The sequence below is a fragment of the Lacerta agilis genome, chromosome 9, assembly GCF_009819535.1.
Source record: "Lacerta agilis isolate rLacAgi1 chromosome 9, rLacAgi1.pri, whole genome shotgun sequence".
NCBI classification, from domain to species: Eukaryota; Metazoa; Chordata; class Lepidosauria; order Squamata; family Lacertidae; genus Lacerta; species Lacerta agilis.
In genome coordinates this window covers 45,074,850-45,096,841 of record NC_046320.1, presented here as the reverse complement: position 1 = coordinate 45,096,841, position 21,992 = coordinate 45,074,850, and the positions used below count along the sequence as shown (strand labels likewise).

Here is a 21,992-nt window from a genome sequence, read left to right as displayed (position 1 = left end):
CAAAAGTGACCTTGCTCTTTGCATGGATTTGACTTTCTAGCTCTGTGAACTGTGACATGTTCATGTGTGAGATAATAAATGAAGAGTGGCATATCCAGTATTAGTATTGTAACTTGGGTAACCTCTAGCATTTCAAATATCTTTTCCCCCCTAGGAAGTCCTGCCCTAACTGGTACTGGAACTATTGCTGTCAAAGTAGATGATGTCAATGATAATGTCCCCAAATTTGCCTTTAATATGTATTCCAAAACCATTCCGGAGGACGCACCCACAGGGACAGACGTTTTGCTTGTAAACTCCTCTGATTCTGATGCTTCAGTGAATGCTATCATCAGGTATGTTGCTCTTGTGGTGCTTGTGATGCTGTTTAATTTAGGTCTTGTTTCCTTACCATGCTTTGGGAACAAAGGAGAAACGAGCATGTTGGGTTTTGTTTTGCATTGTTCACAAATACAACATGGTTCAGGGCTGGCCCAAGACGTTTTGCTGCTTGAGATGAAACTGAAAAAAAATGCCCTTCCTTCAGGTGTGCAAAGTACCCAAAGCCAGTTAACCTACTTTAGTATCTGAGGCAAAAAGGTCAATAAAATTATAATAAATTAACTCACCTGCTTCATGACACCGAAAATCTGCTGCCAGAGGCAGCCATTTTACCCTGCCTAATGGTTGGTCCACCCTGGATTGGTTTGTGACAGTTATAGAAATGAACGAGATGAAATAGCTCTGTATTTAAGCCACTTGACTTAGGTGTGCTGAAAAAAATGCTGGGTTGTATCCGATAATGGCTTTGGCACAAGAGTGTTTAGAAGCTGATCCCTAACTTTTCATGTAGTAAAAAGCTTTAGAATTACTGGCCAATCTATTTCTCTTGCTCTTACTGAGCAAGTTCTGACAAAGTTTAGCATAAAAAGGAAGAATCTGTATAGCAATTGAACTGATTCTTTGTGCCACTCAGCTTCTGAAAAGTCATCATTCGCTGGATTGGTTTTATGGCAAAATGGCTTGCACATTTCTACCGACACCTCCCAGTTTTACCAGAAAATCCTATTGCTGACTATATGCAAGAAAAAATTGAGACGTTAAGTGGCAGAGGCAGCCTGAGCAATTTGCTCAGATGAGTGATGTGTTCCTAATGGAATGCAGAGAGATTCATGTTTGTTGCCAATCATCACTACCTGCCACTCAAGAAACCAGAATAGACCCTTTCTCAAGTGGTTTCAATGAGTATAAATATTGGTTTATTGTTGCACAAAAGGCACAAACTGAGCTAAATGACTCACTACACTTTTTCTTTTCTTTTGAAATTCAAATTAGCTTCTTTTCAATAAGCAGAATATTAATCATAATTGTTTGTAGCTATTAAAGTACAAGAGAAATAAGAACAACTTTAAAATACCAAACACTGTAGTTTTCTTCCCCTTTTTTTTAGCTCTGCCACCCTTGCCATCTGCCTCGTGTGCCTGATAAGCATCCAATAAGATTAATAAAATATGACATAATAATGCTTTTCATTACATGTCATTTTTTCCCATGGAAATTTACATTTTTTGAGAAGTCTTATAACCATGTGAAAAGGGCATCGCAAAATAGAGATGGTTGTTACTTTCACTTCCTAGGAGTATATATATATATATATATATATATATATATATATATATATATATATCTAAAGAGATTCTCTGCACAATCCTATTTTATTATTCTTTCTTACCCGGTGGCCCTAAAAATACAGAGGTCAGGTATCAACTTTTATGCGGATTTGTAGTAATGCAGTTTTACAATTCTGGGCAACAAAACCTTTTTAAAAGACCCAGATGCATAGTACATATATACCAGAAACTGTGCATTCAGTGCTGTTGGCCCAATTTTTATGGAACTTCCAGCTGAGGTCAGACACACCCCCCTGTTGAAATTCTGCTGCCTTCTGAAGGCCTTTAAAAAAATTTCAGCAGGCATTTCAACTGAATTCAGATTTTATAGTTTTAATTGATTTTTGTACACCACTTAGAGTCCAATTGTAATTGAGCGGTATATCACTTGTCGAAATAAAATTAAAATACAATAAAAATATATGGAAACTTGAAAAGAGTTGATATATTATTATGGGGGAAATGGGATCAGGATTGCAGCCTTGGTGTGTAAGCTTTTAAAAACAACAACAACAACCCCCAAAACCCCAAAACTTCCCATTAGCTTTTGAAAATATGCTCCAATTCAGAATGAAACTATACATGGATTAAATGAATTATAAACGATGAGATACACAACCCAGAAAAGTTTGCACAGATCATTTAAAAAAAGCCAAAGCCATCAATAGGAGATTAAGCAGGAAGCTTATGAAGATAGTGAACAGCCTGAGTGTAGCCAGGATTTATGTTGGGGAGGGGCAGGCTTCATGTTGGGGGATGAAGAACCTCAGTTAGTTAAGTATTTCTATTGATTTACTTGATTTAGGGGAGCAGCTGCCCCCTTCTGCCCCCCTTATCATTTTCAGTAATATTCAGCCAGATTCAAAGTGTTAGAATGGCCTATACTTTTAAACCTCCCAGTGCAGCAGGAGAAGAGATAGTTGCTCTATAATTCATCTTCTTTGTGTATTGCATTATAAACCTCAAGCCATGGCCAGTTGAATCAGGTTGGGAAGACAGCGGGCAAGAGGACCAAGGAGGGAACAGGCATCAGAAGCCACAGCTGCCTTATCTCCTATCACCACGGGGTAGTTAATGATAGATGACTGTTCTTCAGCTTCAAAGCAGGCAAACCTAAGGGAAAGTCATTCAATGAGTGTGCAGTGACCACATTTTTGAGGCTGAAGGGATTTTGATGCTTTAGCACTGCAGACTACCTTTTACCAAGTAGTCACAGAAAGACAATTAGTAGTTCGTAGTGGTACTTTACAGAAGTGTCCTACTTTACAGAGGATAGTTCCTTTTAAAGAGAAAGGGCCATAAGGAATGAGAGAATAAGAACTGTGGTTGTTTTGAACGGGAGTGAAGCAGTTATTACTATTGCATTCCAGTTGCAATTGATTCAGTTCTGAGTGACAGATTATCTGCTTCGAAGGACTCTGTCAAGTGGGCATGAAATTGACCAATTTACAACTGTCTTTCCGTGAGTCAAAACACATGGGATGTTATTCACGCTGGAAGTTACCACAATCAAGATCACCTTAGGAGCTGCAGCAAGGCTTAAAATGTAATGCAGCAGCAGGTAGCCCTATCCTCATCCCAAGTCAGAATCCCCACATTTTGAAAGCCAAGGAATGGTTTGATAGCAGAATACTTCTGTCAGTCCCAGATGTGGCACTCATCTGAAAATTGTCTCTTGGGACTCAGTGATGTGGAAAGTTTCTGTCTGTCTGTCTCTCTCCCTCCTCTCTCTCTATAAACAAATAGCACTTTATTATGCGGTCATGACTTTTCTATTAAATAATAATTGAGCAATTATTTTGCTACCTAGGGCATTTTCCTAGGAAAAATAGCTGGTTATGACCAATTGCTATATTCACTCCATCTGTCTATAGGCAATATCTCAGGCATTTGATTGAAAACCACAAATAAAATATTTCTAAGTATTTATCATAATGTCAGGCTTCTGAATAATTCAAAAATGGTATTGTTGCTGCTTCAGTCGGGGATATCTCTGTGGAAGAACTCATTTTATATATGTGCAAGATTAGTGTCCTTTTTGTGCTACTTGTGCAAAGGGGTAAAACACGCTATGGGGGTGGCCCAAGGCACTATTTGATCCCCAGTGCTATTTAACTTCTGTGTGAAGCTTTTTAAACCCTGTGGGTGGGTGGTTCCCATGTCCAGAAGACAGGACAATTTATCTGTTCTGAATGGGGTTGCTTACCTTCAGAAGGAAAAGATGGATAGTCTAGAGGTGCTCCCAGACCCATCTTTGTCACTTGAAGCAGGTCTGTATAAGGCAGGGCTTTGTCAGTGGTGGCGCCCTAGATTACGGAACTTTTTTATGGAGGCTTATCCGATCACGGCACTAGCAGAGTTTCATATAGTAAATCAAGACCATTCAGCAGCAATTATTTGTTTTTATGTCCATATTCAGCTCTGTCATTTTATCACTGCTGGTGCTGTGATTATATTGTTTTGACTTTGCTTTTGTACGTTTGTTTATATTGATGTTAATCTGCCTTGTAAATCCTTTTGGATTAAAGAGAATAATATAAATATTTTAAATAAATATAAGAAGAAGAGAGTTTGGATTTGATATCCCGCTTTATCACTACCCTAAGGAGTCTCAAAGCGGCTAACATTCTCCTTTCCCTTCCTCCCCCACAACAAACACTCTGTGAGGTGAGTGGGGCTGAGAGACTTCAGAGAAGTGTGACTAGCCCAAGGTCACCCAGCAGCTGCATGTGGAGGAGCGGGGATGTGAACCCAGTTCACCAGATTACGAGACTACCACTCTTAGCCACTACACCACACTGGTTGATTCCCTGTCTGTAGAATTTACAGTTTGTCGACATATAAAGCAGCATATTTCATACTAAAATGGGTATTAAAATCGTCTTTCCCTCCTTGTACTTTTTGCAGCTATAGTCTCAGTGGTGGAAACTCACAGTTCACAATCAACCCTTCAACCGGGCAGATCATCACAAGTGCTCTGTTGGATAGAGAGGCTAAGGAGAACTACACTTTGATCGTCGTAGCTAAGGATGGTGGTTTCCCAAAGGCTCTTTCCAGTTCTACAAGTGTCCTTGTCACTGTTCAAGACGTCAATGACAATCCTCCCAAATTTCAGCACCACCCTTATGTCACTCATATTCCTTCACCAACAAGTTCAGGTAAGATGATAACAGCAACATGATACTAACCTTACAGGTTTTTTTTAGCACTGAAAGAATACAGGTTAACAAGAGGGTTGGAGACTTTTAAATCTCACTGACCACTGAGATTTTGTTATTATTATCTATAGCTTATTAGGGTTTTCACCAGCGCTGCACTTAACTAAATCCTGTCCTAAATACAGTGGTACCTCGGTTTAAGAACAGCCCTGTTTACAAACTATTTGGTATACAAACTCCGCAAAACCAGAAGTAGTGTCCCGGTTTGCGAACTTTACCTTGGTCTATGAACAGAAGCAGAATGGTGGAAGGGCACCGGTGGTGGGAGGCCTCATTAGGGAAAGCGTGCCTCTGTTTAAGAACAGCTTTGGTTTAAGAATGGACTTCGGGAACGGATTAAGTTTGTAAACCGAGGTACCACTTTACCTGCATCACCTGCTGCCTGGCTCAACAGTTGCTTCAATATTTTTTTGGTCAATTATTATCTTTCCTACTGTTTGCTTCTGGCCAGCTGAGGATCCTGAACTCCATGTGATCCTGTAGACATGGCGTCAAGCATCCTATGGCCATGGTGTCATAGGATCCATCACAGTTGGGTATGTGGAAATCTGACTAAAGGAAAATACATCCGTTGAATTGTCTTCAGTCTCAATTAACAGGGAAAGAACGAACACAACGGCCCACTGCAGAGGCAACTGGTCTAGCAGCCTATTGCTAGACATCACCAGTGCATTATGACAAGACAAGCACCCATTACCACTCATGAGATCCCAGCACAGTAGCAAGTCTTGGTATCATAACCTGTTGTGTGAACTACGTAAATTCCAAAATGTTGCCTTCCATGCTGCATTGCTTTCAGTGAGATTTAAATCCGCTTTGGCATCCCTGTCTGCATAAATATACCATTGGTCAAGGATGCCTGTAACATCCTAAATACCTCCCAAGTATGAACACTACATCTGCTAGTGGTTGTAATTTATTTATTTTAAAATTTTATTTACAGCCTTTGTATATTGTCCAATAACTTAACATTCTCTGGTTATGAACAGTTGCGTCACTATTAATATTCAGTTTCACGGGATTAATTACCTTATTTTTGTCTTCCTTTGCAGGTACATTTGTATTTGCAGTGACAGTTACAGATGCTGATGCAGGACCCAATGCTGAGCTTCACTATTCCCTTTCGGGGAAGAATTCCGAAAAATTCCACATTGATCCATCACGAGGAGCGATTATGGCTGCTGAACGATTGTCTGGCACTTCCGAAATGACATTTTCTGTTAATGTGAAAGATGGTGGCTCGTTGCCAAAGACAGATTCTACAACTGTGACTGTAAGATTTGTAAATAGAGCAGATTTTCCTCGAGTTCAGGCTGAACAGCACACTTTCACATTTCCTGAAAATCAAGCAGTTGGCACTTTTGTCACTTCAGTTTCTGGATTGTCATCGAGAGGCGACTCTTTGTCTTACTATATTGCTAGTGGTAATCTTGGCAACACCTTTCAGATCGACCAATTAACAGGACAGGTCACCATCAGCCAACCCTTAGACTATGAAGCAATACAGAAATACGTCATCTGGATTGAGGCGAGAGATATGGGCTTTCCGCCATTTTCTTCTTACGTAAAATTGGAAATGACAGTGATAGACATAAACGATAATGCACCACTATTTGAACGAGATCCTTTAATTTCTGAAGTACTAGAAAACCTCTCACCTTCTAAAATAATTACTGTAACTGCTGTGGACAAGGACAGTGGCTCTAATGGACAGTTAAATTATGAAATTGTCAGCGGCAATAAGGAGAACAGTTTCAGTATCCATCGTACCAATGGGGAAGTCAGAAGTGTCCGACCTTTAGATAGGGAGAATGTGGCCCATTATACACTTACTATCAAAGCTTCAGACAGAGGTGTACCTGTTCAGAGTACCACTGTCCAGGTGCTTATTAATGTGTTGGATGAAAATGATAATGCACCCAAATTTTCTCAGATATTTAGTGCTCTTGTACCTGAAAATGCACCTTTGGGTTACACTGTAACACGAGTCACAACATCAGATGAAGATATTGGAGCAAATGCTGTCAGTAAATATTCAATAAGGGATACAAGTATACCTTTTGTCATAAACCCCAATACAGGAGATATAACAATCAGCAGACTTCTGAACAGGGAAGATACAGATCGCTACAGAATCCGAGTTTCAGCACATGACTCTGGGTGGACAGTAAGCACAGATGTGACCATATTTGTAACAGACATCAACGACAATTCCCCGCGATTTACAAAACCGTCCTATTACTTGGATTGCCCTGAGCATAATGAAGTTGGATCACGAGTGATCCAGATATCTGCAACAGATCCGGATGAAGGATCCAATGGGCAAGTCTTCTACTTCATCAAATCCCAGTCGGAGTTTTTCCGAATTAATGCTTCTACGGGAGAGATTTTCAATAAGCAACCTTTAAAGTTCCAAAACTCCAGTGGCCCCAGTAATGTCAATCTAAACAGGCACAGTTTCATCGTTACCTCATCAGATCGAGGCAGCCCTCCCTTGCTGAGCGAGACAACAGTCACAATCAACATTGTGGATAGCAATGACAACGCACCCCAGTTTCTCTTCAGTCAATATTTTACACCTGTTACTAAAAATGTAGCTGTTGGTACCAAACTAATTAAGGTAACTGCCATTGATGCAAAAGACTTTGGTCTAAATTCAGAAGTGCAATACATTATCTCAAATGACAACCTAACAGGTAAATTTGAACTGGACAGTAACACAGGCTGGATTTCAGTAGCATCGCCGCTGAGGAATGATATGAATAAAAACTTTCTAATAAAAGTAAAAGCAAAGGACAAAGGTAACCCTCCTCTCTCATCAGAGGTGCCTGTGCAAATAGTTGTAACAGAGGAAAACTATCACACGCCAGAGTTCTCTCAAAGTCATATAAGTATAACTGTCCCCGAAAGTCATGCTGTTGGAGCTATTCTCAGGACTGTGTCGGCAAGGGACAAAGATACAGCTATGAATGGACTTATCAAATACAACATTTCTTCCGGAAATGAGGCTGGGAACTTTGCAATTAACGCGTCTACTGGTGCATTAAGGCTTGCCAAACCCCTTGATTATGAGCTTTGCCAAAAACATGAGATTACGGTTAGTGCTGCAGATGGCGGGTGGGTTGCTAGAACAGGCTACTGTAGCATTACTATAGATGTTATTGATGTGAATGATAATTCTCCAGCTTTTAGCCCAGAAGACTACTTTCCGAGTGTTTTAGAAAATGCCCCTAGTGGAACAACTGTCATTCGTCTCTCTGCAACTGATGCTGATTCCGGACCTAATGCTGTGATAGCGTATGCGGTTCAGTCTTCAGACAGTGATCTGTTTGTTATCGACCCTAATACTGGAATCATCACCACCCAAGGCTTTTTAGATTATGAAACAAAGCAGAGCTATCATCTCACCATAAAGGCCTTTAACGTTCCCGATGAAGAAAGGTGCAGCTTTGCTAATGTCAACATCCATTTAAAAGGAGCAAATGAGTATGTGCCACGATTCGTGTCCAAGCTTTACTATTTTGAGGTTTCCGAAGCAGCTTCTAAAGGCACCATTGTGGGAGAAGTCTTTGCAAGCGACCGCGATATGGGAACTGACGGAGAAGTCCACTATCTGATCTTCGGCAATAGCAGAAAAAAGGGTTTCCAGATTGATGACAGCAGCGGGCAGATTTATGTCACAGGACCTCTCGACAGGGAAAAGGAAGAACGGATCTCTCTGAAAGTGCTTGCAAAAAATGCCGGGAGCATTCGTGGTGCCGATATTGATGAAGTGGTTGTGAATATCACAATATTAGATGCCAATGACCCCCCTGTTTTCAGCTTCATGGTATACAACGTACAAATCAGTGAAGGCGTTCCTGTTGGGACCCACGTGACATTTGTAAGTGCCTTCGACTCTGACTCTCTCCCCAGCTGGAACAGGTTTTCCTATTTTATTGGCAATGGAAACAACAACGGTGCCTTTTCTATTAACCCGCAGACAGGACAGGTTACAGTGACTGCAGAACTGGATAGAGAAACTTTACCAGTGTACAACCTATCTGTGTTAGCCATTGACTCAGGGTCACCATCAGCAACAGGAAGTGCCTCTTTATTGGTGGCTTTGGAAGATATCAATGACAATGGACCCACCCTTTCCACCACTGAAGGAGAAATAATGGAAAATAGCCGTGCAGGGACACTTGTGTTGAATCTTCAGTCATCCGATCCTGATCTTCCTCCAAATCAAGGCCCCTTTTCTTATTACTTGCTTAGCACCGGCACAGGAACCAGTTATTTCAGTCTCAGCACTGCTGGAGTTCTGACCACAACTAGAGAGATTGACAGAGAACAAATTTGTGATTTCTACTTGTCAGTGATTACAAGAGACTCAGGCATTCCTCAGATGTCTTCCACAGGAACCGTGCACGTAAAGGTAATAGATCAAAATGATAACCCGTCACAACCCAGAACAGTAGAGATCTTTGTCCATTATTTTGGCAATCTGTTCCCTGGTGGAACATTAGGCAATGTAAAACCTCAGGATCCAGATATTTTAGACAGTTTCCAGTGCTCTCTTACATCAGGAGTTACAAGCCTCTTCCATATTCCAGCAGGCACTTGTGATTTAAATTCCCTGGCAAGGTCTACCGATGGAACATTCGATCTCACAGTGCTGAGCAATGATGGGCTACACAACTCAGTCACTAGCAGTATCCGAGTTTTCTTTTCAGGATTCAGTAATGCCACACTTGATAACAGCATTCTCCTTCGTCTCAGTGTGCAATCCTTGAGAGAATTTTTGACCAACCACTACCTTCATTTTCTGCGAATTGCCAATTCACAGTTAACCGGATTAGGGACTGCTGTGCAACTCTATGGGGCTTATCAGGAGAGCAATCGTACTTTCTTGATGGCAGCTGTGAAACGGAACAGCTATCAGTATGTGAATCCAGGTGGTGTGACTACCTTCTTTGAAAGCATCAAAGAAATCCTTTTCCGTCAAAGCGGAGTTCGAATAGAGTCTGTGGATCATGACTCGTGTTTACAAAATCCTTGTCAAAATGGCGGCAGCTGCTTGAAAAAACTGGGTGTGAGCTCTAAGCTACGGAGCCATGAGAGCATCCCGGTCATTGTTGTAGCAAATGAACCTCTGCGGCCTTTTACATGTAGGTGTATGCCAGGATATGATGGCACACTGTGTGAAACAGACATAGATGAATGTCTCCCATCACCTTGCCACAATGGAGGGACTTGCCACAACCTGGTGGGCGGATTCTCTTGCAGTTGTCCCAGTGGTTTTACTGGAATGGCCTGTGAGAGAGATCTCAATGAGTGCCTCTCAAGCCCTTGTAAAAATGGTGCTCTCTGCCAGAACTTCCCAGGAAGCTTCAACTGTGTCTGCAAAACTGGATATACAGGTAATTTTTACTTCTACATGTGTGATTGTTCTGAATGCAACGCAGAGATGAACTAGTGGTATTACCTATGAAGGAGCATCTAATCATAGGCGCTCCTGCTGGCAGTTCAAACCCAGATGTATTATTTATTTAGCGCGTGTGTATTCTGCCTTTTTTCCATCATGGAACTCAAGGTGGCTTATGTGGGGCTTCCAGTTGCCCCCCCCCCCGCAATCCCCACATGAACTGATCAGATCTGGACCTGCTTGGCTTCCATAAGGTGATCACACTGTGTGTCTTCAGTTAGCTCATGCCCCAAGTTTATCATCACATCATCTGCTGTTTGTGGAAACAAGGATCCGACTTTCACCCTACATTCAAAGCATTATTATACCACTTTAAACAGTCATGGCATTTTCCACCAAAGAATCATGGGAACTGTACTTCCAGAATTCTTTGAGGGAAGTCATGACTATTAAATTAGTATAGTAGTGCTTTAAATGTACATGTGGAAGTAGCCTAGGTCTAAAATTAAACAGTAGAATTTTTTTAAATACTTTTTGCCAGAAATTAGCCAAACATTAAAGCTTGCATGGTTCCATCCTGCTTATTTCCCAGATAGAGCCTTGTGTAAAAATCATAATCAGGATTTTCAGCCTTTCTGTTGAACATATCAGTTAGATATAGAGTGATGCCTCTTAGCTTTCTGCCAGGAAAGTATCGAGAGCCATCAAATGCATCTCCATTTAAATAGCATATGCGGCAACTGACACATGTTCACTGTTAGAGCCGCCTTGACATAAAAGACACTGATGGGATCTTTCTATGTATGCTCCATCAGTATAGCCTGCTGAGCCTCAGGTCACAAGTAATTATTCGCAATTGAATGGCTGTTCTAATTAACCTAATGATCTGAGATTGTGTTTCGCAGTGAATCATCACATCAAATTATTTGGCCAGCAGCGTAGCATAACAATTCCATGTCACAATTGCGGGTAACCTTTTAAGTCATTAGCATCAGAGGTTAAAGAGGCATGTACTTGCCAGCTCCCTGGGACACCTCAGTAGAACACTCATTTTAACAATAGCACACAATGCAGTCACATCAGTCCTGTAGCTTGTAATTGGGGTTAATGAAACTACATAGATTTGCTGAGGTGACTGTCATGCCTGATGCTTGTCACATATAGTATTTCTCCACATTGTAACACATTAATTCCCCCCCATCTGCTGAAAGCAGAAATATGTCATGGGAGAAATTTGAAAAGTAATGTGTGTGAGAGGGAGGGAGAATTAAAGTGTTCCCATAGTGTGGGTTATGCTCTTGCCTTCCCTCACCAAAAATAAAAAAGGCATTATGGTAGCAGAACAGACACAATACACGCATATTAGAAATGTAAAGTAGCAGTGTTTTTTTTCCCTAGGAGGGAATAATTGTAAAAGAGGAAGATCAGTGTAACTCATTGATTGAATTGACAATTTACAAATATATCACAAAACAGCCCAAAGTAGGTATGAAAACAATACAAAAGGAACACTGAAGGCAGAGGTCTTTTAATCCTGTTCATAACCAAGACCTAAAATATATGTTACGAGCAGCCTCATTCCCGGTATTGCTTGGGAATCCTTAGGAACCAAAAGAGTGGACCTTTTGAAATTAATGAAATACACTTATTCATGTTCATTAATTTCAGTGGGTCTGCTCTGAGTGACTTAGTAGAATACCATCCTACCGGTATATGTATGTATGCACGACCCCTGTCTGGATCAAGGCAGCTGCTCTTCTTTGTAGCTTCTGTTGTTTTCTAAAGCAAGCTTTCCTTCTTTTCACTGTAAGTCTGAGTTCATAAATTATAGACCACTAGAATGGCTTTCCTTACCTTGCTGAGAGGGTACACAGGTTTTTTCACTGATTTATTATGTTTGGCCAGCTGCATTTCACTTCATCACTCTATAGAAGCAATTAGGCTCATTGCAGTGAGCGCAACCATAATGAAAGATTACATCAGTGTAGCACTGAGGTTTAAGCAATCTGTTATAATTATGTCTATTAATGATGATCATATTTTGTTTTGTAACGAATCAGTTGCAAGGTGGGATATATCAGATGACATACAGTAGTGCATTGTCTGCCCTTTCTATGAACCCCTCAGTTCCTCTTTTCTGGAACTTTTTAGGATGAGTTTTGTGGAATCAGTTCATTTTTTTAATCAAGAAGTTGATCTGAAAGATACTGCCACCTTAGAAAAAGTCTAACGTTATCTTAAATCAGGTCTTCCCAGCAAATATATGCAAATACTCCATATAAAGCAATGATAACTAAAAGGCTTTTCGCATGGTTGTGTTGCCAGTGAATCAGCAAAGCAGAAACTTAGCTGCTCATTTCTGCCATCCTTGCTGGGACATGCTAGCTGACAGGAGATTCAGTTGCATGTTATCCAACTGTCATTATTTAGCAGGAAGGCAGAGAACTGGTTCTCTCTTCATGCTAAACCAAATCATCATGGCTTGGAGTATGTAGGCTTCCAAAGAGAGGATCACATGCCATTTGCTCCTCCCTGTCATGCTATGCTGAGCTATGTCATGGCTTGGCTTAGTGTGTTGTCCAAACCTGGGGTCATGGCGTAGCTTTTTCCAGACTAACCATCAGCTGTAAACAAGTTTCCCCCCCTCTGGTTTACAGCCTGTGGCGAGCTAAACCATGAGCCTGGGTAGGGTTGCCATATGTCCTCTTTTTTCCAGGACACACCCTCTTTTTCATGGTTAGAGTTGTCATAGCGATCCATAGTTAAAAGTAGAAGTCGGCAAATGTGCCCCCTTTTTTGCTCTTCAAAATATGGCATCCCTCCCCAAACCATGGCTTAGTTCAGTGCAGCAACAGGACACCTGGGAAGGAGCAAAGCACCTGTAATCTCTTCTCCAAAGCCCACACACTTGAGCATTTGTTCTAAGCCCTGCTTTGGTTTAGCATTGGCTTTGGTTTAGTTATTGGCTTTGGTGAGCCAAGCCAATAACTCAGAAATAGTTTACTTCCAAGCAAGCTAACTTAGAACCAGATTTGACTTAATAATAGAGCTAGCAGGAGCTAGCTGGAGTCCTGTTAATGCAATGGGGCTACTTCCCACTGCTCCCTCCTCAGTCCTCTCTAGGGATTGGGAGAAGCCCAAGAGCAAGGTGGTGGGGGGGTGCATGTGCTGATAGAACAATCATATCATCATGATGTTGAATTCTTCCCAGTCTTCAATCTGTATATAGTAATACCTGTGGGTAAGTTGTATATAACTCAGTGGGGCTTATATCTGAGGAGACATGTGCAGAATTGCAGCTTTGGGTTATTCTTTCTGAGTTTTCCTGTTTAAAAGATAAACATTATGTGGCTCCTAATCCAGATCCTCACAGTTTATCTTTGGACATGCATGTACAGAATAGCTAGTAAACTATCAAAATTAGTCGTTGCCCAGTTTGGTTGAAAATGGGCAAAGTGATCAAAATCCGTGAAATTGAAAGTTGTAGATGAGCCTCTTGTAGACCTTCAAAGTTCATGAATCCAGTCATTTGGTGATTTGTTTAACTTCAGGGCATAATTTACCCAAGCAAATCACCGGTTTCTCTCATCAAAACATTATTATTTGAACCATATGCAATTAATTATAGAGCTGTGAAATGTTTTGGAGGGGAAAAAATAGCCCGAGGAATGTATTTTAAAAAACCAACCCATCTTCAGGCTTGCAAATTTAATTAAATTCAGTGGAGAAATCTTTACAAAAGGTAATAAAACTGTGCAGATTGCACCATGCAGTGAACGGCGTCCAAGTAAGTTCTATCATGAAGTGACAAAAAATGAGAATGCAACGACTGAAGGTTAGGGCAAAGCTACACATTACGTTAGTCACATTTTTTAAACAGTTTGAAGCAGCTGTGTGAGGCCCTGTTTTGGAATACATTCCCATGCAGGTTTCTCTACAAAATAACAGTCTACCAGCTTCTTCTTCTTCTTTTGTTGAAAACATCACCTTCAGGAGAAAATAGCAGCTGTGGGAAATTTTCAGAGGCAAATATGTGCAGGATTCGGATCAAGATCTCAGTTGGCTGCTTTTCTTTCAAAATAGAAGTGGCAGAATTTTAGAATGCAGTTTGAGGCTCAACTCTGTTCATGTTAGCAAGTAGAGAACTTCCATGCTCTGAGCAGTGGCCAGTTCTTACTGGAATAACTTGTTGCATGTCAATTTTAGGAAGTTATGACTAGGGCTGGGCAAGTTTGTCAGTTTCAGTTTGTCCCAGTTTCTCATTTTTTTCAATCTTAAATTCAGTTCTCCATATTTCCACATCAGTATGAGTTTTTTATTTTTTAAAAAAGTATTCTCATGAAAATTATCAGCATTTTCATGCATATTTCTCCTAATATACACATTTGTAAAACATCTCCCCATAATACAATACATATTAGAAAGATATGCATATACCCCAGTACAAGCATTTTTATACACATTACTTGGCTGGAGAACTGCATTGCGATTTTTGAAAAATGGCTGTTTCTCAGTTCAGGTGCTGTTTCAGAAAGCGCAGGTTAGGTAGGTTTACTTCAAATGCAAACTGAATCAAATTTCTGCACCATCCCTAGTCATGGCACATTACTCTCCATGAAAGTACTATAAGTTAATTCCACTTTAGTATGATGTTCAGTGTTTCTACATTAAAATAATAATAATAATAATAATAACAACAACAACAACAACAACAACAACAACAACAACAACAACTCACTCCAGAATGCAGAGAATGAAACTCACTTTTAAATTTAAAAAATTATTTCTGGGCTCCAGTTACAACTAATGCAAATTATCCCACTTTGTTCTTAATGCAAATTGCCTAAGTGCAACTCAGCTTCCACATGGTACTGTCTTCTACTATTGCAGGGAAAATGTGTGACTCCACCGTCAATTACTGTGAATGCAACCCCTGTTTCCATGGAGGATCCTGTCAAAATGGAGTGGAGGGATATTACTGTCACTGTCCATTTGGTGAGTAGAAATTTTGTACTTAATTCAGATTCACTTGCAGAACCCTAATCCTTTCAACCCTAGTCCCCAAATCCAACCACCTATGGATTTTATAGCTTACTGCTTAGGTTTTTTAATGATAATATTGTTTTAATCAGAATAAAGCAAAGCCATGTGACTTGGTTGGTCAGTTACCATCTGGCAGGAAACCAATCAAAGAACTGGAGTAGTCAAAAAAAAAGTTGAGGCAGGATCTCCAAGTGCTACAAAATTTCATCTGTTGTGAGCCCAACATGTTTTGCAACAAATATTTTATTAATGGCATGCATCTTAGCAACAATCCTGATGCACCAGGGATGTTGCCGTATTCACAGGAAATAATTACAGTATCTGTAGATTAGTGTGTCAGAATTGTTGCTAAAAAATAACAAAATATAAATATAAAACCCTTTGGATTCACAATAAATGATATTTTGCAGAACCTGGAGTTTCCCCCCTCTTTTTTTCTGTCAATTGCCATTACAAAGATAAGAGGAATGCCTACCGAATCAGACTGAAGACCTATCTTGTTCCTTATGTTGTGTTGCTCATGGTAACCAACCAGATACCTATGGGAAGTCTACAATAGGACATGAGGAGCATTGGTTCTCTCCCTTCTGCTGGGCTTGATGGCCTTCCGTACAGCATTGTACACCCAACACACCGCCAGTGAGTGAACATCATTGGTCTGTGCTGAATTTCCCACCATTTAATTTAATTGGGTGTTACCTCAGGTTCTGCATAACCTTTCCTTACTTCCTCCACACCATGCATAATTTTATAAAACTCTATAATCTCTCCCATTTCTTGCCTCCCCCCACCACCAGTCCCCAGTTTGAAGATAATATTGTAGAAAGAGAAAGATGGCACTTTTCTTTACCTTTCTCCGTTCTTCAATATTGTCTTCAAAGAAGACCATTAAAAGCCTGGGCAAAAAGAATAGTATTTATCTGGAGACAGAACATCAGTAGAGTAGATACCTGTTGAAGAGATGTGGTGAGGGAGATCCACAGCTAAAGAAGTTCCACAAATAAGATTATCTACCCTGCCTCCAAAGGTGGAGACATCAAAGCAGGGCATCTGCTGAAGACATCTTGATGAGGTTTGAAGAAACTCTTAATTTCCATAATCCTTTGGAGCCTTGGTTAAAGTGGAGTTCTCAAAGTTAGTAGCATACACAGTTCCATTTCAGCTTTATTCAGCAATGGTCACATATGTGACACAAACATTGATTAAAGGTAGGCAAAAGAAATTCACGCACTGGATGGAAGGGGTGTGTGAAGGTTAAGGAAATCTTGCATCCCGCTCCAAATCTCCACACTGTGTTTTTGTTTGACATCTGCACCTGGTCCATGGCAGATCACATGTAATTCCTGAATGGGGCTTTGGTACTTTGAAAACCCTGTGACAAGGAACAGCTGTAAAAGCACAGGATAAGTGAGGGCATTTGAACCACAAAACATTAAAGAGCTGGGAGAGATCATGCCCCAGTGCCTCAGAGGTACCAGACATCCCAGTATAACACAATTACTTATAATGTTACAATTATTAAAGCTTCTCTTAAACGTATATAAAGGTATGTCCAAAATCAAACTACATTATATTTGCAGCAATTGTGCCTTATTCCTGCAATCATTGCCAAGCAGTATTCTCAGAAATTTATGGATGAAGCCAGAAAGACTTGTTTTTTTGAAGGACCAATATATGGTAGCAATTATAGAAGAACTTGGAAATCACTAGCTTAGACCATGAGCCTGCTGTGTATAGAAAATGTAAGAGGAGATACAGCATCTGGCTACAATCACATACAAGTCTTGCATGAACTTAAAATCCATGTTAAACTACCACTGATCATATAAAATAGAGCTGTTGCATCTATGTTTATAAGTTTCGGCTGGCGCAGCTTCCCATCACCTTTCCCCCAAATAATCATTATGGGGAGAAGGGAAAATTGGGTTCAACTCACCTATTCTGTTATCACAGATGATACTTGACAGGGAATGTCTTCCAAAAGATTCCCTTCTTCATTGCTAAAGGAAGCATTCTAGCAAGGAAAGAAAGAGGTGATACTTCTTTACAGGAAGGAGCTGGGACAATGAAGGAGCTAATTCTTCTTCCCTGATGCTCCCCAGTCCTATTCCATTTTAATGTCCAATTCCAATTCTCCCAGCCCTAAGCTAGGAATGGAAGAGAAATGTGGTTCAGTTCACCCATCAATATCTAATTTACACTTCCTGAAACAATATGTGGACTGAAATGTGGTAATCCTTCAAAATTCACACTTTTGTGAATTTTGCAATGTTGTCCTCCAGCCTAACAATCACTAACATTTAACAATGTGCCATGGGTGAAGCATTTACCTCATCTGGCTTCCCAATGCCAAATGCCATTGCCAGTTACCAAGAGGGCCAAGGCAGTGGGTACTGAAAAGCAGAAGCAGCAGTGGGAGCATCAACACCACTATTGCAAGTAATATGAACAAAAATGCATATGTTAGGTGAAAAACGTCCATAAATGCATGCATTGGTGAAAACATTCACAAATGCATTCATTATATTAGGGAAAATGCCTTGCAAAATGTGTGTATTAAGCAAAATTGCATACAAAAATGTGTATATTGGGTGGAATCACTATAGTGATATTGAATTTTGCAAACTACTGTGGAGAACTGAATTTAAGACTGGAAAAATGAGAAACCAAAATTGACATGTTTTACCATCTGTAATCCAACCCGGTTCCTATATTCCAATTCTACTTCTCCCAACCCTTACTTCAGATCTGATTTCTTCCTGATCCTAATTCTGCTCTTTCTCCCTCCCTCTCCATCTCAGACTCCACTCAATCCCATCCTGCCCTGCAATCTAGTTCTTTCCCTTTCTCTTTGTTTCCTACTTGCCTACATTCTTTTCCAACTTCAGAAATTAATGAGCCAGTCAGGAGCAGGATGCAAAAAAAGGTCTTTGCCATTTTACAAAAATATAGTTAACATCATACATTTTAAAACTCTAAAAAGACCGCAGGCAAGTATTTTATAAAAAAATATTATTACAAAAGCATTCTTATTTCGAAGAAATACAATATGGATGGAATGTAGTGCCTGCATGTTTGAAAGCAGTTAACAACAAAGAAAAATACTGTATGTACTCTTCAAAATGCATTGTATGTTGACTTGATCTAAAGAATACTAGATGGTGTTCTGCCAAAATCAAGGAGGAATGCAACTGTCATTGGTTCCATATTGGATTTTATTTTTATTCCATATTATTTGGCATAGCAAGAAAATGCTGGTAGCAAAGGGGGTGGTTTTATTGGCTAGTTTTGAAATGAAATATGAATTAAAACAAGGGAAACAGGAGCAGCACAAATTTAAAAAAGGAAGCAAAAGTAGGTAGAAGGAGGGAAATGCATTCAGATGCATTGACTAATGGACTAAATTTGGTTTTGAAAGTAAATAATATATAACAGGGAACATGTAGTATGGCATATGGAATACCAAAGGGCAAGATAATATTGTTTATCTAAATGACATTATGTATGTGTTAATACAGGTCACAAAGGCCATTTCCACTTTTGCAACACGTGAAGAGATATTTTAACACATTTAGAAGGGAAGTGTTATGTCCATCAAAGTCACCCCATGAGCACAAGGGTTCCTATTTGCCTCTCGTCCACCCACTTTCCCCAAAAATCTGTTCTGGGGGTTACCCCAACATTCTTCAGCAGATCTGGCATGGGAAGTTCAATTGCTCAAATAGAAATCCTTGCACTAACTAGACAACTTCACTGGCTACAACCAAAAATATTTTATTGGTGCTTGAAACAATTGAAGCTACTGCAAATATTTTGCTTTAGAATTTTATTTTATTTTACATTATATTTGAATAGTTATATCCTGTGCTAAAGATACAGCACCCAAGGCTACTAACAATAGAAACCCTTTTTAAAAATGCCATAAATAACAACACTTTTTAAAAAAGAAAGCAGAAAAAGTGACACATACATTAAAACATTAAGTGTTAACGTGAACCAGAGTGGTAATAAAGAGTCTTTGTAAACAGGTCTTTGTTGGAGGTTAAAAAATATGTAGACCACATGTCTTTAACACATAAATGATCACTCCCAATGTATATTTATGCCACACGGAATGGCATAAAAATGATAGTGATGATGCAGAAATTTGCCAATTTTAGTCCTATTAGAATATTTATAAATGCATGATTTATCCATTGAAATAGATGGCACCTAAATGTGTTAACTTGGTTGGCTTGCACCCAGTATCTTCATTTTTGATAGCTTCTTCAACAAGAGAGCAGTCATACAAGAAGTTGCAAAAAAGCAAGCTGGTGTCAATTAAGATGGCATAAAGTGACACCAGATCCAATCCCTGCTCAGCAGTGGGGTTGCTTTTGCTGCTTGGCCTAAGCCGGGCAGAGGGAAAAGAAGCCTTTAAAATAATGTTTTTTGCCAGGTTGCCTGGTAACAGTAGCCAGCTTTAGTTCCCCCCTCTCTGGCCACACCCTGTCCCACCCCTTTGGGTGAATTTACACTGGCTTCAGTTAATATCTTTGGCTAAGCTGGTGTTGGGTACTTAGCACTGGCTGAGCCATGAATCAGCTGGTTGAGCTGAAGATCTGCCGCATTCTGAGCTTCTCATCCCAACAGATCTTGCAACAGGATTGCCACCCCCTAAAATAATTATATTTTAGAGTGCTTCTGCAGTTCTTGATCATTGTTACATTTTTATTTTCACAGGAGTTTTTGGAAAGCATTGTGAAGTAAATAGCTATGGATTTGAAGAACTGTCTTACATGGAATTCCCCAGTATGGATCCAAACAACAATTATATCTACATCAAGTTTGCCACCATCCAAAGCAATGCCCTTCTGTTATATAATTATGACAACCAGACTGGTGATCGGGCAGAATTCCTGGCCCTGGAAATAACAGAGGAGAGGCTGAGATTCTCATATAACCTTGGCAGTGGCACTTACAAACTCACCACAGCAAAGAAGGTGTCTGATGGACAGTTCCACACTGTTATTGCCCGGAGGGCTGGAATGGTAAGCATTGCTTTACAGAAATAATAATAATAATAATAATAATAATAATAATAATAATAATAATAATAATAATAATAATAAAAAAGAAGCAGCTTCACTCAGTTCCAGCTTTTAAGAAAGTACAAATGGATGGTTGTTGGGTTTTTTGTTGTTGTTGTTGTTTTTTGCAAAAACTTCTTTTAAAAAAACACAAAAGCTTTTTTGTTCCATAAAATTACCCTGAAGCATTTAAATGGCTTCTTCAAAGGACGCTCTCTAAATGTGAGGTTGATTAATGAAGGGAATTAATGACTATCCAGATCTAATTAATTGGTGCAGACTATAGGAAGAATAAGCACTGAAGACTAATTAAGAGGCAGATTTAATGTTTGGAATGATGCAAGAACAAAACCCTTTGTAAATGAAAGCTATGTAATTGCCATGCATGTTGTTTTTGAACAGATTTGATCAAATTTTGTTCATTCTGCAAATGTTCTGAAATTATTGCAAAGTGTGAAACAGAGTTTTCTTTGTGGATGGTAACTACCCAGTTCTGCTATATAGAAAATTGCCTTATATTAGACAATGTACCTCCCTCCAAATCTTTTGCTGCCACCACCTTACCTTCTCCATTGCTAAGCACCAGTGGACAAGTTTGTATTGTAACGGGCCACTATGTATTATTAAGGGTAAGACTAAGAGCAGATGCATTTACTTTTTAAAATAATAATAATGAAAGATCTCTCTGACTTTAAATTAAGGGGAAGCAATATTGAAACTAAGCATTCCAGAGTTTTCCATTAACTGGAGGGAATGGGAGCAAATGAAAACTTAGATTTGCTAAATGCAAACAGCCGAGTCAGGATCTCTCTGTCAACTATGTTAGTGCAATTTCTCACACCGTAACACATGAAGGGTGGAGCAAATTAAAAAGATTGCCTGTTTGTCAATGTGCACCATCATGCATACACATGGCAAGAGCAAACTATACAAGTATTATTTCCTAAATTAAGTAGCAACATTTTCAATATAAAATACAGGAGACAGATGGAGAGGAAAGCAAGTATGAAAAACACTAAAGGAACTGTGAAATGGAACAACTCCATGCTATCTTATATATGCTGATACAGTATAATTCCCACAAAAACACCTTTGGAAATTTAATCATCTAGAAAGAAGCGGCCATCATTTCTGTTTTCAAATCACTGAGTACTTATTATCGTCAAGAAAAATGCCCTGTTCAGTGACTAAGACACATTTTTTTGTTTTATTTTTAACCCATTGAAATATATCTCCCATGCTGCATAGTGATTCATACCGTCAAAGATTTGTAGCATCTCCCAAATGGTCTGATTGAGGAGTAGAGAGATTAAATGTCAAGCAGTATGAGAAAAACAGTTCTCTAAGGAGGAAATATTTTTCTCCAGCGACAGATTCTTTGAGGACTCCATGATTTCCAGTACAGGATGCTGTGTCAGCTGCAATGTTGGTACCTGCCAATAATCGTTGAGATTATCTGGAAAATTCAAAGCAGACCTCAACAAGCCTACAATTTTCGTGGTTTTTTTTTTTTTTAGTATTTTAGTAGAAACTATCCTATTTTAGTGGTGGGGAAATCAAGGCAAATATTAATGAAATTGCTTTTCCCACAGTCACACAGTTGGAA

At 39.6% G+C, this 21,992-nt stretch overlaps 1 protein-coding gene across 1 annotated transcript in view; it reads left to right on the top strand.

Moving 5' to 3' along the window:
* The window catches only part of FAT4 (FAT atypical cadherin 4), a 130,258-nt gene that overhangs the window by 90,563 nt on the left and 17,703 nt on the right, over positions 1–21,992 (top strand). The window contains 5 exon segments of the mRNA XM_033159708.1: positions 159–335; positions 4,557–4,807; positions 5,920–10,269; positions 15,165–15,269; positions 20,040–20,347. Of these exon segments, the coding sequence (XP_033015599.1) occupies positions 159–335; positions 4,557–4,807; positions 5,920–10,269; positions 15,165–15,269; positions 20,040–20,347 (5,191 nt within the window).